The 17477-nt window shown below is 45.4% G+C and overlaps 2 protein-coding genes across 2 annotated transcripts in view; both read right to left on the bottom strand.

The window, feature by feature from the left end:
- SWAP70 (switching B cell complex subunit SWAP70) overlaps positions 1-1546 on the bottom strand; it is a 33335-nt gene extending 31789 nt beyond the window's left edge. The window contains exon 1 of the mRNA XM_042881950.1: positions 1368-1546. Coding sequence (XP_042737884.1) covers positions 1368-1466 — 99 coding nt within the window. The 5' untranslated portion in view covers positions 1467-1546. The remainder of the gene's footprint in view (positions 1-1367) is intronic.
- Positions 1547-6289: 4743 nt separating this feature from the next.
- WEE1 (WEE1 G2 checkpoint kinase) lies at positions 6290-14272 on the bottom strand. Its single transcript, XM_042882050.1, has 11 exons — positions 13709-14272; positions 12494-12702; positions 11967-12033; positions 11711-11883; positions 10776-10897; positions 9977-10123; positions 9485-9580; positions 9326-9411; positions 8937-9107; positions 8702-8847; positions 6290-7665 (listed from the first exon to the last, which is right to left on the bottom strand). The coding sequence occupies exons 1-11, from the start codon at positions 14270-14272 to the stop codon at positions 7515-7517; spliced, it is 1932 nt and encodes a 643-aa protein (XP_042737984.1). The 3' UTR covers positions 6290-7514.
- Between the last annotated feature and the right edge of the window lie 3205 nt (positions 14273-17477).

Raw genomic sequence — 17477 nt, 5'->3', positions numbered from 1 at the left:
CTGTTTTATAGGGGTGGTACTCCTTATTTATTGTAAACACGGACAAGAAACACATAACCACAAAATAATTCACTGGTACAACACAGCCCCAAGTCAGTGAGGCAGAGCCCCTGCCCTACCACCCCAGTAGATACAGCCATGCAAACACATTTTCTCCATAGTAGGACCATTGGTTCAGCATTCACACTCATCCTCTGCCACAAAAAGGTTGCAGAAAAACACTCTGCCTCTTGTCAGGTTTCCTGAAAACAAATTCCTGCTGGCCACAGAGAAGCAGCAGCCTCATTTTAGCTCCCCCAGTGCTACTTCCCCAAAAGCCTTTGCACCAGAGGAAACTACAGAACCACCAAGGCCCATTGCTTTTCCATGCCTTTTCACTAGCATGAAACAACCAAATGGCCTAGGAAGATGTTTGACAAGTAATGAGGAGGCAAGATTAGTTTCCTCTCTCGTTTGTTTTACCTTTTTTTATACACGAGCATTTGCAGGCATGGGATGCTAACAAGACCGATAACTATGCTTTGGTTTGGAAGCACAACTGTTCTTCTAGCACCCAGCGTATCAGCCAGCGATCCTAGCACAGAAACACCCAACTCAGGTGGAACGTGCCGGGTGAGCCCACCTGGTGACGCCTCATGGGGAGTGCAGCACAGCAATCACAGCCCTGCACACGAGGCAGCACGGGGAGAGCAATGCCGCCCTAGAACGCAAGAAGGAAAAGCCCTTCACACGAGCCAAGCCAGCCTCGCAGCCCTGCCGGCCCTACAAAGAACGGAGAAGAGCAAGGGGCTGCCCACAGCCAGCCATGTGCTGCAGGTGCTGCATCACACTGCCCACGGCAGGGCCGATCTCCCCAACATCCAAACACAGCGGGCAATGCAAGGCCAGAGCCACAACAAGGAGCCACAGTTCCAGATGTCAACAGGTGTTGTGCTCTTATTCAAAATACTTGTTTATCCAATCGCTGTTATTATCGCCAGCCCCACAAAACGGGGCCAAGATAGGACCGGGCTCGGCAAGCTTCCCGGGAGCTCTCTTTAGAGCACAGACATTACTTCAGAGCTTGAGAGGCGAAGAAAGGCACAGTTGGAGCCTCTCGATTAATTCTCCTGTGCGTGCCCAAATAAGAGAGCGCTGCGGAGCCCCGCTTTCCCGTCGGCAGGCCGCAGCCCAGACGTAGGGCCGGGCGGCGGGGCAGCCCCACAGCGGGCCGGGCGCTGCGGAGGCTCCACGCGGACAGCAGCGCCGCAGAGCCACGGGCCCGGCGGCCTCGACGGAGGAAAAGCAGTTGACGGCCCCCGGCCGGCTTCGGAACGGGCGGCCGCGTGCCCCCGGCCGCCCCGCCCCAGCCCCGCGCCCCGCCTTGCCTTGAGCTGCGACTTGGAGACCTTCCCGCTGCGGTCGAGGTCGAGCGCGGTGAAGGCGTGCCAGATGGCCTTCAGCAGCTCGTCCTTGAGGCCCACCATGGCCGGCCGGGCTGCCGACACCCCGCTCCTACAGTCGCTCACACTCGGGTTCTCTCTTCCCGTAGCCCGCCGCCGCCAGGCCCGCCCCGCACCGCCCCGGGGGCGGGAGCCCGGCCCGGCCGCCACAGGCGCCTCCCCGTGCAGGGGAGCCGCCCGCCTCCCGCCGCCTCCGCTGAGGGTCGAGGGAAGGTTGGCGCCCACCTGCCCGCTTTACCCACTAGCTGAGCAGCCAAACACAAAGCAGCGTGTCTAAAGGCGGCTGTAGTCACGAACCCTCAGAGGGAAAACAATTAAGATAGCTGAAGTTGATGATTATTTGCTTTAAGCGTCTACCTCATGCTTTATATGCAGACTTTTCAGAGCAGGGTCCTAGGTTTTTTTTCCCCTCCCCGCAGAGGTGAGAGGTGGGCAGCAGCTCGTTGCCATAAGTGCAAGAAAACAGAAGACAAAGTGCCCCCCAGAAAGTAATTGTGAAGGAGGAAAAGCACAAGCTTCTCTGCGGTTACTCTGGATTTACTTGAGGCTGAATCCTTTGCCAGCACTTGCTTCCCACTAAGAACGTGAGAAGCCAGCTCAACCCATTAGGGCAGCAGCCCATGCTCCACACTGGTTCCCATAAGCCTCACCTGATCCATCTTCTGGTGAGCTGATCAAGAAGTTTTATACCTATCTTGTAAGCTTCTAATACATTGTTTTGTGTACATATATACACACACAAAATACACATGGTTCAACCACATGTAAGTAAAACAAACTGAGCTAAACCACTTAAGCCAAAGTTCACGCACAGACAAGCTTGCATCTGCTCAACAAGACCTTTTAGACAGAAACACAAAGTGCGGGCTAACTGCATCCACATCTCAAGTGTGACTGTGGGTTATTTTAAGCAACAATCCCATAAAATGGACTAGTCTGGGTCTCCCTCCAATCTCCATTTCAAGCCTTTGAAGATAACGTTGGCACAATGGAACGCCAATTATCAGCGATCACACTTAACCACAGAGCCCTTGATAGCTCTTCACAAACTAATTTGCTTGCATTATTCATGTGACAAAGCTGTGATGCAACGACATATTTCTGCTTTTCTTGGAGGTTGAGATCTCAGCAGTTCTATTTTACAAGCTGTGCTTATTCTAATCTTATTTGCTAACCCTGGTTAAAGCATGACTGAAGTGTGTCGGGGAGGTGAGGCAGCAAAAACTGGCTCGGTCTCAGAGTGACTCACTTTCAGGAAAAAGCTTTAGACCTTGTTGAGGCCCAGCCCTAAGAGGTCAATCTCTCCTCTCTTCCTCCTCCCTCCAGAAGCTTAATTACTTGTTACCTAAACATTTAAGTATTTATCTGGGCAGTTCTAACTAGAACAAACATTACACATGTAAACCGTCACTAATTTTGTCTTCTGCCACTGAGTCACTTAAAACGTCATCAAGGAAAGAATTCAGACACATCAGTAACTCTCAGATTTTGCTCATTGTTAACTCAGAAAGTCATACTGAACAGTGACTGGAAGAGTGGTTTTCATTCTCAGCAGAGCCACACTGAAGCAAACAGAAACCAAAGACCTACAAGTATTAACTTTTTAGCCTTCTTTGAAGAAAATTATTTCTAGCACTCATCATTTCACAGCAAGACTTCAATAGAAAATAAATATAAAGCACATGCCAGTGTTAAATGATCAATGTGTTGCAGTTTCTGAATGGAACAGCCCAACCCTAAAAGGTCTCAAACACTGAAGGCAAGGTGAAAGAAGCAGTAAGCATATTTGGCATGACAATGTAATCGGTCCTCAAATCTCTTGATGACTTTATTTCTTCAATTATTTTAAAATCCATTTCATCTCTGGCCTTACAACACATGCCCCAAACATTCTCACTGAAACTATGTAGAAACTCAGTACGAAAATTATTTCAGGTGAAATAGGCAGCAGCATTGGATACCAAGTGAAATGTTAGCTCAGTCTCACCTACAAAGAAAAGCTGATGTTTGTTTCTAAGATTCCTAAAACAGTCTTTAAAGATATTCCAGCAAAATACACTGCCTTTGATACAGTTTTCAGCTATTTATACACAAGCTTTTCCAGTCACACTTAATAATGAGGTAAAATATGGAGCACTAAGTTATCTTTTTGGTTTGTTCCTGATAACAAGCATCTTAGTCTACATTCAGAGTTGGTAAGAGAAGATGATAACCGAAAAGTCAGAATCTCAAGTAATTAGGTCTTTGAACATGCTAAATAGTAATAAACTGCTTCCTGTTTAATTAGGCCCAGTAACATTGTCTCCTCGAGGCACCTCCCTTTCCCTTACCCCCACCCATGTGTAGGTGATAGCATCTTCACCCAATTCCAGTTGTTTAAACAAGCGGAACTTTAATTTCCTATGTGCTGCCCTGCCCACTCACTGCTTCTTCCTGCTGTCTCCCTGCAGTTTCTTCAGACAATAACCTGTGCCAGCTCAGCAGCCTCCAAGTGGGGGAGCTAGAAGCTCTCAGATGGTTTCTGCAGTTACTGGGAAAAGGAAAAGTTCGTGCAGAGAAGAGCTACACACTTGACTGTTTCTGGTCATTGCTTTAGAACAAGCCCTTGAAAACAGCAAGGCTATTGGTAAGCAGCACAAGTGCTGAGGATTATTAAACCTGTGCATTTGCTATGTATCAAAATTACATGTACAGTGAAATCACAGTGCTATCTTTTCCAAGCCTACGGAAATGCAGAGGATGAAGATGAAAAAGTTACCATTTCTCAAAATTACTGTTGATAAGAATGCTTAATCACTGCTGAACAAAACATGATTTCTAATAGCGAGGGAAATCCTAGCACACAAACACCTGCTAGACAAAACTTTCATTGACTATTTTGACTAGCAGGTGTTGCTAAAGACTACTAAACACATTAAAGACAAGGTCACTAAATCAGCTTTTGGTAGGGTCCATACAGCTTTATTTTGTTTTGCTTTAAATTCAGTTCAACCACACTATCACTCCGAGGGACTGCAGACACTGGATTCAGATTCAGGCAGAAGACAAGCACACATCTAGAGGAGGCAAGGATGTAACATACCAGTTACTTTAACATTCTCTTTATATGTAGCTCTTCCAAAAGTCAGGTACTCTGATCTAAGTAGTCAAAGTACAACAATGTACTGCTTTGCAAAAGGAATCTCTTAAAAAAAGACCACAAGAAAAATAGTGCAAGTTAAAACACAGGTATTTGGAATAACGTTTGCCTCCTAGTTCTGATACTTGCTGCTTTAACTGAGATAAAACTTTACAAGGAAAGTGCTGAAGTTCACCTTGTTACGCCACACTTGGCAGAATTTTTCCAGGTGGTGTTTGTCTTCCTGCAGCTCACAAGAGGCTCTCAAGTTTCTTCTTCCCCCTGAAAAGGTGGCTCGTGCATCTCTACAGTTTTTGCCTAAACTTTCCTGCATTAAATTTATAAGCTACCACAATTAAGTTTCTATTAAAGAAATCTTTCAAGGGCAGTAAAATAGAGACACCTCACTCAGCAAGTATCTAAACCTCAAATCCCTGGATGCTATGAATATTCAAGGAAATAAAGCACTGACACATTTCACAAGTTCTCTGGCTCTTCCCACAGAAGTCAGGATTCTCAGCATTACCATTGGCCTGACTCAGGAAAGTTGTTCCCATTAAAATTTTGGATAAAACATCACCATTCTTACTGCTCCTGCAAACCACTGAAAAAACTCTGTTCCTTTTAAAACACTCTCCTTCACAAATGGGGGAAAGTTAAAACCCTAAAGCCACTTCAGTTCTGAATTTTATGATGGGCATCACTCACATTACAGATACAAAGCCTGCCACCAGCACATCCATGCAGGCACAGCACAAAGCTTGTTTGTACAGCAAATCTGTAATAATGTTATGAGCTTGAAGCAACAATCTGAAGTAACAACAGGTAATTATTGTAAGTAATTTGATTTATTTACACTGCGTGAGCAAAAAAACTAAGTTTGCTTAATTTTCATTATTGCTTAGAAGCCTGCTTTAACAGAGGTCTCAACACAGGTGAAGACTGTATCATATACGCCAAGTCAAATCTTAAAGGAACTCCAGTCTATCAGTTTCTACTGATGAGAACTGCTTATTCAGCAATTAAAACAAGCCTCTGAATTTCATTGTCATATACAGAAGTCCAAAACACCTCTTAGAAAGAATACTTAGCAGTTAATACAAAAAATTGTGAAGTTAAATTTTGCTGGTCCACTCAACTCATATACAACATCTCTGCAAAGCCACCCTCAATTTATTTTTTAATACAGCAACCTAAAAGCTTGCTAAATAGGCTAGTCAGTTAAGCCTTTTTTACTTTTAAAGTAGGTCACCTCTTCACATATACTACATATATGAATATGAATATTTTACATCCACACCACAGAAAATTTGCTGTTATCACATTCCACCCAGTTCCTGCCAGTTTCCTTTCAAGCTTCTGCATTAACAATTCCCTTCCCATTCTCAGCAATTTGAGTTTTCCTCCTTACCTCAGAAGCAGCACGTCTTCCTCCAGTCTGCCCAAGTCTTCGAGTCTAGCTCATCCAGTTCCAACTCCATGGCTTCAGCTTCCCACCTCGCAGTGCTTTCCTGAAGCTTTAGAGACAGACTGCTGTTGATACACACCAGCACAGACAGACTGTGTTGCTTTTGCCCCTAACATAACTACCAGTGGCTCCCACTCTCCTGCGAGGGAATCACAATGCACTAGAAAGGAATAGGAAGCAAATCTAATCCAGACTTGCCACGTTCCAGACTCAATGTTTCATTTCCACAACTATAAAGTTTCAATAAGCGTAGGACACTACTAAACACAACTTGTAACTTTAATATTCAAATTCAACACTAGTAAAAACAAACAGAGCACAAATGGGAGAAACACTGTTTACACTAAAATTAATGAAGAAACAAGCCAGTTACAAGAACAGTTCTATTTTTTAGTAACATCTGTTAACCTAGAGCCAACATCAGTACAAGTTTCAATGGCCACACTGTTTGTTTGGGAACTTAAAACTGAATAGTCCGAATTTTTCTGTTGGCATCCCAGACTGCATTTTCACTATAGTATACTATATGCACAGTTAAACTTATGTACATGAACAATGAAGAACAACCTGAACACTTAGACTAAACAATTATTTACAGATATTTCAACATTAAAAAAATATACAAGAGTCTCAAGAATGAAAAACTGAAGAGAATGAAGCAACATTTAGAGAACCTTATTAGAAAGGATTACAGAACATCAATAGCCAAGACATTAACAATTGCACTACACTAGTAGAGTCCAAGTATTAAATTGGTGCATTATTTCACAATGCACTAGCTTCAAGAGAAAAATGCTGCCTTCACTAAAATGCAGCTTAGATTTGATTCGTGTAATTGTTTTAACAAGAAGCCTATTAACACAAGAACGATTGTTTTAATGCTACAGTTTACAGCGAGGACAAAACACTAAAATAGCAGCAGTTCCACATGGCACTTAATTCCACAGGTTTCTAAGCTGTGGTTTATGCAATGCCTACAAAGTGCTCCCAGTTGAATATACAAATAAAATTCACAATAGAAGTCTACCTGACATCAGGTACACCGAGCATAGGTGGCCTTAAAGCCCGTCTGTCAAAATGTACTCCCCTCTGCTCCAAAACCAGTAACACAGCAAGTCCCCTTCCCTCCTTCTTAAAGATCATTATGGATAGTACTTCTTATTACAATGCTGTAACACTAAAAAGCAGCACACCACTATAGTGGTTAACCCTGGGACGATGTGACATCTAACAGTGTAACTGAAACATCTGTGGATTAACATCCAGGATACTCTACAGATAGTAACCGAGTCCATTATCTCAAAGGCCAATACAGCTCATCAGCCGTACTGTAGAAATTAAAAACCCACAAGCAATTCCTGTAAAACTAGCAATGCTGTCCAGAGAGGACAAGAAACCAGGAATTGAATGTTCCCTTCAAATCCTCAGGCTTCGGTCCAGCAGAGATGCTATAGCCATTCTCAGTAGTTGTTCTGGACCTCAGAATTCAGTATATAGTAAGACTAACTGAGCGATTCATTTTCTTGCCAATGAGTCGAGATGGTCTACTCTGTGTTGTGGATCTAGTTGTCATTCTGTCAGTGAACAGAGCTCTCTCTTCAGCTGCAGCCTTTGCCATCTGTGCCTTCTTCAGCTCTCTGCAAGACATTGGAAGTCACACTTTAACAAAGCACCAGTGGGAGCCTACATGCATGTCACAGTAAGCACTTCAGAGTAATTACAGCAGTTCAGAACTAAAGATTTGCCATTCAGTTTGGGATAAAAACCTTTAACAGCTCCTCACTGGGTTTTGCTTGTATTTATAAAAGCCAAAATAACTGCTGTCAATTGAAGTATTTATACACAACATAGCTCACTAGTTTTTCTAACCTTATGTAATACTCATTTCAACTCAGTTTGCCATCAGTGATAACTGAATGTGGAAAAATGATTAAGTTGCATGCTTTTGTTCAATTGACCAGGCCTATTTCTGCAAGCCAGAGTGTTATTAACACCAGTGGCCCACCTCATCCTTTCTGTATGAACACTGTGCCAGTTCACTGAAATAATGCAATCCATTTTTAAAATCTATTTCCTTAAAAGACCGGAGGTCAGTCAGACATGCAGTCTACCCCTCCATCACACCACTACCAGAAAATTAAGATTTACAACACATCTATTCTTCCCTCGAAGTCTAATCTTGCATTCTTCCTTCCAATGAAGGACATGATACAAGAGCTGAGTTTCTTTACAATGATTCTTCCACTGAAAACTCACATAAACAGTATTATCTTAAATGAGCCAAAGATAAGCACACTAAGAACACAACACAAAAAACCCTACTTGAGCTAATTCACAGAGCACCATACAACTGAAAATTACTGTGCAGAGGCAGGCCTTTGAAGTCATTCTTACCTTTAGTTATTTTTTTTTTTTTAGGGACAAAACTATAAGCAGATGCTTATTGCAAGGCCAGCAGTCATCACTAAGTTTGAAGTTAAGCCAACTTCCTTTTCATTTGATTTAAAAAATAAATAATTTCGTCTTTATATTAGCAAGAAAATTACCTCAGCAAACCTGTCCTTATGAACCTGCACAGCCTGTCAAATTATCCTTTTTGCAGTCAACCACAACAAACTCATGAAAAACAGTGAGAAACTAAGTTATACTTAAGGACCCCAAAGAATTACTTACTTCTGCAAGAGTGAATTTTTGAATTTTTCAGCATTCAGTTCTATCCGCAGCTGCTCTGCGCTCTTCTTTGCAGCAGACAGCAGCACTGAATGCTTGACGAGCGCCACGGCTGAAGGTCTTTTCTCTGGATCAGGGTTGATCATAACCTTGGAAAAGAGAAAATAAGTCACTCTAGTTAAGGCCAGTAAATACAGTAAACCACAAATGAGTGAGCAGCTGGAACAAGAGCACTTACTTTCAGTAAATCCAGCAGTTCTTGAGAAAGCACTTGCGGTATTCTGGGTAGTTTTCCTTGTCGAATTTCATGCCATTGGTCACCATTAGTCGGAAGAGGTTCAGCCCCAGCAGCACAGACAACGGTTAGAGCAAGAGCAAAAATATCTGCTTTTGGCAAATGGGTGTAGTTCTTCAAAAATAAAGAATATATTTATTAGCCACTACCCAGTAACACAAGAAATCTGACAGACAGACCAATCAACACTGAACACATCCACATCACATTTCCACCAGTGTTCAGGAAGAAATCATTTACAGGTTTCTCCCTCAGCAAGGAGGCAGCAGACAGCAAATCAATAATGAAAACGGCACACAGATCTAACACAAGATCTTCACAAGGACAGCTACCTCCTGTAGGACTTCGTTTGCAAGGAAACGGCTGTCGCCTTCTTCCACTTGTGGACTTGATACTCGAGTTACATGACCAAGGTCACCTGCAAAAACACCGAGTTATTTCTCAGAAATGCACGTGATGTGGCTCTTAAGCACAAGCTAGCTGCTTCTTACCTATTTTAAATATGACTCTATCAGATGACCACTCATCATCATCACCTTCTTCTGAAGTTGTATTTGGCACCGATGTCCTGGATATGAAAATGTTACCTGAAAAAGAGTACAGCTGTTAAAAAAAAGTTCGAGTCTAATTTTTGCTTTACGTGGCTTCACTCATTTATTGTAGCCATACAGAAACTTAGTCGCATACCCAACTCCTCAAGCAAGAAATTACAGCACACAGACAGACACTCTCACTCTGTGCCTCTCTGCTGGGAGAACAGCCAAATATTATGGGAGAAAGAGTCAATTACACAAAAAGATCCAAGATAAACTCATTAACAGCTCAAATTTGCTAGCCAACTTCATAACTGACATCTTTGTACTGCTACTTAGAACTTCAATGAACAATTCACAGTTAATAACGTGTGGCTAACTGCTCATTTGTCTACAGCAGATTAAGTTAACTGAGGAAGCTATCAGCAGATTAAAGCAGTTAACACTTACTAGGTTTGATATCCATGTGTACCAGTGACATTGAATGTATGTACTTTAAGCCTCGAGCCACCTGAAGCAGTAGGTCCTTCAGCTCTGGCTCAGTAAAATAACGCATGTTCCTGTAATTCTCACTTATGGCATCGGCTAAACTGCCACCTAGAAAAGACATTAAAGAAAATAAAGAAAACATTTATTTTTTTTTTTTAAACATCAGACAATTGAGAAAGTAATGACAACTTCCAAAATTTAAGTACAACCAACTTCCAGAATTAGTAGCAGATCTATCATCAAAAATTTGCTGATGATGCATAGGAAATGTAAAATCAGATGCATCATCTCTTTCTTTTATAGTCATGTAATGTGTTACTTTTTTTTCCTCCTGCATAGTCTGTTACAGTCACCATGCAAATCAACATGATAACAGATCACAAAGATCTCTCTCCATCTCCTAAACCTCTGGCAAGTTATATAGCAATTCCTGCAATCTTCAGGGGAAAACCTTTTGTCACTATTTCAGCTTAAGATATTATACAAAAGAATGAACAACTTTGCTGCTCACAGACACTCAGTGTAGCTCCAATATTCTTAAATGCTTAACGCTATCTGCAGTTTTGTAATTCTTGCTTCATGCAGCTGTTATCCCTTTTGCAACAGAAAGGAACACATAAAACACATTTGAGACAATGATAGCACCAGCTATGGGTAGGGCAATCAATTCTTGCTTAATGCTAGCAATTTGGAGGTACACAGGTGTCTACAAACGTCAGGTTATTAAACAAGTTCAGGTTGATTAATAAACAGTACTTACCATTGCAGTATTCATTCTGTATAAGCATATGATCATCTTCTGCCCACGCAGAGTAGTATCTTACTACGTGAGAATGTTGCCCCAGAACTGCATGTGCATAAACCTCTCTTAAAGCATTTTGCCTGTTACAGTCATAAAAAACAGCACATTGGAATGTTATAAGGTGAAATTAGTTCAGTTTCAGCTTGATATTGAAACTCACATCACGTCTTGAAATAAATATCTTCATGTTCATCTCTGTGGCACCTTACACTGGGTTTGTATTTACGTCCAACCAGCTAAAGCCATTTATTTTGCATTAAAAGACTAAGTACACTGAACATTAAAAATCAGGCTTTGTTGCAGGTGATTCTTAAGAGAGCTGCCACTTGCATTACTTGCTTTCCAGCCACTCTCAGCAGCAGGTTTTCAGAAGCATCATCGAAGTTTTAGGAAAAAAAAATGATCAGAACAATAAGCCAGGATTATAAGTTCTTGGGCCACGAGCACAACTGAACAATATTAACTTCTCTTGTGTTGGCCTAGTAGGCAGTTTTGAGCAGCACACACTAATATAGCATTTAATACGGGGAAAAAAAGTCAGGAACATCAGGCTGATCCAAAAAAACGCCTGACGATCTGTATGTCACTCAGACCCCACACAGATGAGCACCCAGTTGTGGGAACATTGATTTCCCCATGCATTCAAGCATCAGTGCAGCACAGTTTATTCATACAGTCTGCCATAACGCAAGTGAGCTTTATTTATTTATTTATTTTATTATTATTTCCAAACAAGAGCAATCTGTTTCCATTTAGAATACTGAGATAAATCTGTTGTGGTCAAGTAACCTCTTTTCCCCGATTTCTTAAGTTCGTACAGTATTTAGAAGAAAAACGAAACAATCACACCAAAAAGCACCAAAGGTTGGCTTGTAAGAATAGGAAATACTCACTCATCCACTGAGCCAGCTAAGGGCTTCTTGGATCTTTTTATAGCATAAATGCAGCCATCAAGCCTCTTCACACACTTAAACACAGACCCAAATTCACCAGATCCGATCTTCTCCAGCTCATGAAATTCAGTTGCATACCGTGACTTCATATTACTTTCTGTGATTGTGATCCTCTGCAGAGATTAGAAAGGAAAGCACTAAGATGTGCAGAGACACAAAGTGCCAAAATTCACATCAAGCTCTAAAAGCTCGTTACCTTAGCAGGTCTGATAGCTTCATCCTCGGGCTCTCCATCACTTGCTTCCATGTCCTCTCCACAAGAGCTGGAATTCACACTTGTTAGTTTTGCAGAATTAAAATGGCTTTATTTACGACTCAAGTCTAGCACCTACTGATTGCTGTGAGATCCAGGTCTCCCATGCCCCTCAAGTTTAGTCTAACTGAACACGAGGTGCTTATAAGCAGAAAGTCAAAACAAACTCATAAAAAGCTCACGCACCATCGTTATTTCTTCTCTCATGTTTCACGCTGCTATTTAATGTGCTCGCCCCTCCACAAGAAACAGCCCTGTGTGCAGTTCTGACAGCAGGACACAGTCTGATCCTTCTCTGCCATGTAGAACCAGAAGATCTGATTCTAAATGGTTATTCCACACTACCACGCATCTCAAAGATGCACAAGCTCTAGAGCTCTATATCACATTACTAACAGATTTACCAAGAAAATTGTTCTCACAGAAACAGCTTGAAACAAACTTTACAAAGAAGGAGACATATTACTCACTCATTCCAGTGTGTTCTCTTCCTCCTTCGACACTGCCCTTCAGAGTTGTGAAGGAACATGGAATCGGGAGTGAAGGGATTAATATTCACATGAGGTGTTTGTCTAATATCTGAGTCTTGCTTCTCTGACCTCCCAACGTTCATAAATAGAGAGCCTCCTCGAAGTTTGACTGAGCTGGAGCCCAGTCCTTGGGCTTTAGAAAGCAAACTCTGCATTTAAAAAAAATAGAAAAGACATTTATGGACTTAATATTGCTTTAAACATAAAAAAAAACATACCAAAGTTTTTATATAGGCAATATAGAGTTTAGACTACACACACAAGGTCACAAATTTCTATGGCAAGTTTAAAGCAAAAACTGAACACCCTCAAATCAAAGATTTGTCCATCTAATAGTGCACAGAAGCTCGCAGCCGAGCCTCCTAGCGCCTCGCGAGGCTGCTAACCACCGTCCTACCGCATCCCAGCAGGAGCACCACCTCGTCCAACCAGCCTCGCACCGAGCCTGAAGGACCCGAGGGAAGGTTTGCACGCAGAGCGTCCCAGCTGTGCTCTCCAAAACCAAACTAGATGGGGACGCTCAAGGTTCTATGGATTCTCAGCACGGTTCTGCGTTCCCACTGGATAACGTCACCGATTTTTCCGAATTCCAAAGGTAACCTCCCCGAGATAACCAGCGTGGAATTTGGGCGACTAATCTAACATCTAGGCCGAAACTCAGCGTTAAGCCGTTTGGTTGAAGCGTCACACGCTCGCATCCCCAAACGGTTCGTTCCTACTTGGCGTAAGCCCATCTCCCTCCTCGCCTTATCTAAGCAGGGCGCTAAGCCGCAGGGAAAACCTCATTTATGGGAAAAGTCGGGGAGAAAAACGAAATCGCAAAATACAACAGCAGACAGAATGCCGCCACGTTATCAGCGCGGAACATCATTTCACTTTTACTTCGCCTTCGCCACGAGCACGGGAACGGCGGCGCGTTTCTGCCCCCGCCTCACGCGTCCGCACCGCCGGGCGCGGCGGCAGCGGCGGCTCACGGCGAGGCGCCCGCAGCTCCGCCGCCGCCTCGGGCCGGGCGGAGCGCCTCCCGCGCCTCACGTCACCGTACGGCCGCGCCGGGGCTCGCGCTCCAACCGTCGGACGCGAGGGGCACCGCCCCCCCCCCCCCCCTCCACCCGCCCGGTAACGGCCACCCCGCCCGCTCCTTCGCTGGCTCACCTTCGGTGTGTGCGGCGTGTCGAAGAGCCGCAGCTTGCGGAATGTTTTGTGCGGCGGCGTGCCAGGGTAGTCGGGCAGCGGTGAGCCGGGCTCGTCGCCACGCAGGCGGCAGCCGCCCGCCGCCGGATGCGGGGGGGAGCGCGCGCCGGAGCGGCGACCCTTGTGGGGCGGCGGCGGCGAAGGCGAGCCGGCCATGAAGTAGGCGCCGGGTGACTTGACGGGCGAGGAGCCGAAGCCCTCCTCCTCCCACGAGTCCCCCTCGTCCGGTAGCGGCGCGGCCACGGGCTCCATCATCTCCTCCTCCTCCTCCTCCCGCCGGGGCGGGCCGCCCCGCGCCGGGGTGCGGGCCGCCGAGAGCGGCGAGTCCGCCTCCTGGAAGGCCGAGTCCTCACCTGTGCTGTTGCCGCTGCTGCCGCTCTCCTCCTCCTCCTCCTCGTCTTCGTCCTCCTCCTCGCAGTCGCTGTGCCCGCTGTGGAACAGCAGCTTCTGCCGGATCGGGGCGGCCGCCCGTCGGGCCGAGACCCGCCGCGGCGGCGCCGTCGGCTGCAGGCTGAGGAAGCTCATGGCGGCCCACCGCTCGGCGAGCCCCGCTCACGGCCGACTGAGCCGCACCGACGCCTCAGCCCCGCTCCGCCCTGGGCGCGGTACCGGCTGCTCCGCGCGACGCTGCCCGCGGGCACGGCGCACCTCGCGCTGTTCGGACTCCGCGGCTTTCCCGCGACCGTTAGTCACGTGGCGCGCACGCCAGCCAATCGCGCCCGCCCCTCCGTTTGAAAACACGGAGGGCGGGGACGGAGCGCCATGCGCTCACGTCACGGAAAGCTTTGGCGCGAACGAGGAGAGAGAAGGGGGGCGGGGCCGCGCGCTCGAGCCTCCGCCGGGCGGTTGGGTGGGGGCGGGGCCGCTACCCGATACGCGCCCCGAGGCGGCCGCACGGACACGTCCGAGTTCTGCGGCCCGGCGCCATCTTAGCCGCGGGGCGCGGCCCCACACGGCAGCGGTGCTTCAGGGCCGGGCCCGGCCGGAACCGCCCGGAGAGCGGGCGGGGAGCTCGAGTGTGCCGTGCCACGCCGCCTCGGGCTCCGAAAGGACCCGCCTCACGGCGAGCTCTTGGCTCCTCGGCACGGCAACGCTCCGAAGTCTCATTTCCACGCCGCACTTCAGCTAGTCCAGGGCGCTGTTCTTTAGCTAAAACAGAAAATGAGCGTTCAGCGCGCTTCACCCAACGCGCTTCGTGCCGTTTATTTGCTGGCAGGGACAAGGAAGTCGCACGCAGCACCATGCGGTCACCGGCAGCTCGCACGGGAGCTTTTAAAGGGCCCGCAGGTCGCAGCCGCCGGGATCGGACGAGCGGCCACTGACTGTACGCTGCCTGGGAGTGCAGCCCCGCACTGTGCAACACGCGGTTAATAAAAGCAAAGTTAGTACTCTGACGTGTTCTCTTTGAGAACTGCTGGTGCCTGATGTGCAGGAGCAGAGCCCCTGGGACGAACCTGGTGCCGCACAAGCATAGAGCGCCTTAAATTAATGTGACTGAACGTGTTGGCCATTGACATGACTCAGTACCTCACCGCACTCCCAGCTGATGCACAGCGAGGTGGGGTTGCTTAGAGCTCCACCATCATCTCAAGGAACAAAGGCCGTTAGTTTTTCTGCTGGAGGAACATTTCCACTTCAGCATCATATCCCATGCACTGCTCACACTTCTGATCCCCTGAAAGCTGAAGGTACTTCTTTGTTTTCAGGCAACCTGTGACAATCTACAAGAACACAATTTCTGAGATTACAGAAACCTGGAAACTAATTTCTGAAAACTGAAGGCAAACAGCGTAACCTATATGAAAAGAACTGGGTATCATTTACACAGAGATGGCTACACCAAGCCAAGTGCTGTACAAACACTTGCCTTGCAATAATTCAGAACTACAATAATGTCCCATTCAGAACATGAATGCACTGCATAGCAGATACCAACTCAAGTATTTGAGTTTCAAGATAGCTGGAATACAAAAAGGCCTTTAAAAAATACAGCTTTCATCTTGATCAGTGGTCCACAGGAGAGGATGAAAAGTAGTTTCTTATAAAGGACCCAAAACTGTGGCTTGCTTCATTCATGTATTAAGTTTTCTTTATAAAAGGTTAAAGAACAAGCTTTCAATTAAAAAACTGCCCCTTTTCTCTCTCCCTCTCCCCCTGCAAGAAAAAAAAAAAGGGGGGGGGGGGCAGGAGAAGGAGGAGAAGAAAGTAAAAGCTGCAGTTTCCTTCCCAAACAGCCTAAATATTGCTGCACTGCTTTCTGGAGTCTACAGACACAGCTATTTAATGAGGGTAAGTGGCAAAAGGAACTTCAGAAGCCCCTACAGAGTAACCACTTTACTGCTGATCAATATAACAGCTTAAATAGGACAACATCAAGTGGAACAAGGATGAGTTTGTGAGGAAGAGGAAATAGTTCTAAAGAACATGAAGAGAAAAACGCAAGTGGAAAAAAGGAATGGTGAAAGAAATGTACAAAGTAAACCCAATTGTTTAAAAAGAAAGTTTATTTCCAAACTGACAGCAAATAAGAAAAGGAAGTGTTGAATAAATGTGCAACTATTAACAGAATGTGTAGCTGCTGTAAAAGGACCGCGTAATTCAAAGCTTCTGCCTATGTGCCATCCTGAATCTGCATGAGCTGCGTTTCTGCTGTATTTTGACGGGCCTACCAATAGTTGCATTGAAGAAAAGTTGATTCTCCTCAAGCATGAGTATGGTCACTCAGCTACCCTGCCCACCATGAACAAGGACTAACATTACCAGGCCTATCAACAGCCTAAAAAAACACTGCAGAGTCCGTTTCCATAGGGAGTACATTAGCAGAGGAGGTTGGCACAGAAAGAAGTGAGCAGGGAACAGAGGTGGTCATCTACTGCACTATACTCTTGGAGCCAAATTCAGCCCTAATTCTCTGAAGCTCATTAAATTGCACCTTTGAGCTTCTATAGATCATGCTAAATAAAAATCTGATCCCATGAATAGATGTCCACCTAATGTACACCTGATGTCCAGGCAGCACTTACCTAGCAATAGTGCAATGTCTATGAATTCAATTTATTTTCAGAATACATTTGCCATTTTTTTTAAACTACTTTCTTTTGAATGAAAAAGTGTATCAGTCCTGTGCACTCAAGATTTCTGCTACCAGAAATGCTTATCTGGGACAGCACACTCACTGGTAACCAACAGCTTTTAACTAGGAGTTTTCAAGCTCAAAGGGAAACAGTTCTCTCCTTCGTGGGTAGCAGGACAACCCAAACAATGATGAATGGGAAAGAAGTGAAACAATGGCCAATTTGTCTAGCTGTCAGAGGAAACTGCCACAGAAGGGAGTACAGTCCCTACTTGCCAGGATTTCCTCCACTTACAAGTTCGTCTGCAGCCCCCCAAAACCACTGTGATCAAATTGGAAGAGTTCTGCCAAAAACTGGATGAAACCCACTGTAGAGCAGCCAGCATAATCTTGAAACTGGTTCATTTTATGAGAAGGATAAACAAAGTGAAAAAGCCAAAGAAAAGGAAGGTCAGGTTGCTTCTATGAAAATTAGAAACTCTACAGCAGCTTGTACTTGATGCTGCCAGACCTTTTACTTTTTAGCCCATACTTCTCATGCAGATAAAGCATTTCTCAATGATGTTAATTGAACTGCCTGGGTGAATGCAAGAGCAAGAGATGGAGGTAGACAACAGAAAGGGGAATTTGACAGCCTATCAAAGAAGAAACTCTAGG

The sequence above is a fragment of the Lagopus leucura genome, unplaced genomic scaffold (assembly GCF_019238085.1).
Source record: "Lagopus leucura isolate 7727_CA_CO unplaced genomic scaffold, USGS_WTPT01 Super-Scaffold_100033, whole genome shotgun sequence".
Classification (NCBI taxonomy): domain Eukaryota; kingdom Metazoa; phylum Chordata; class Aves; order Galliformes; family Phasianidae; genus Lagopus; species Lagopus leucura.
Note: the sequence above shows the minus strand (reverse complement) of the source record. Positions and strands in the feature narration are given on the sequence as shown.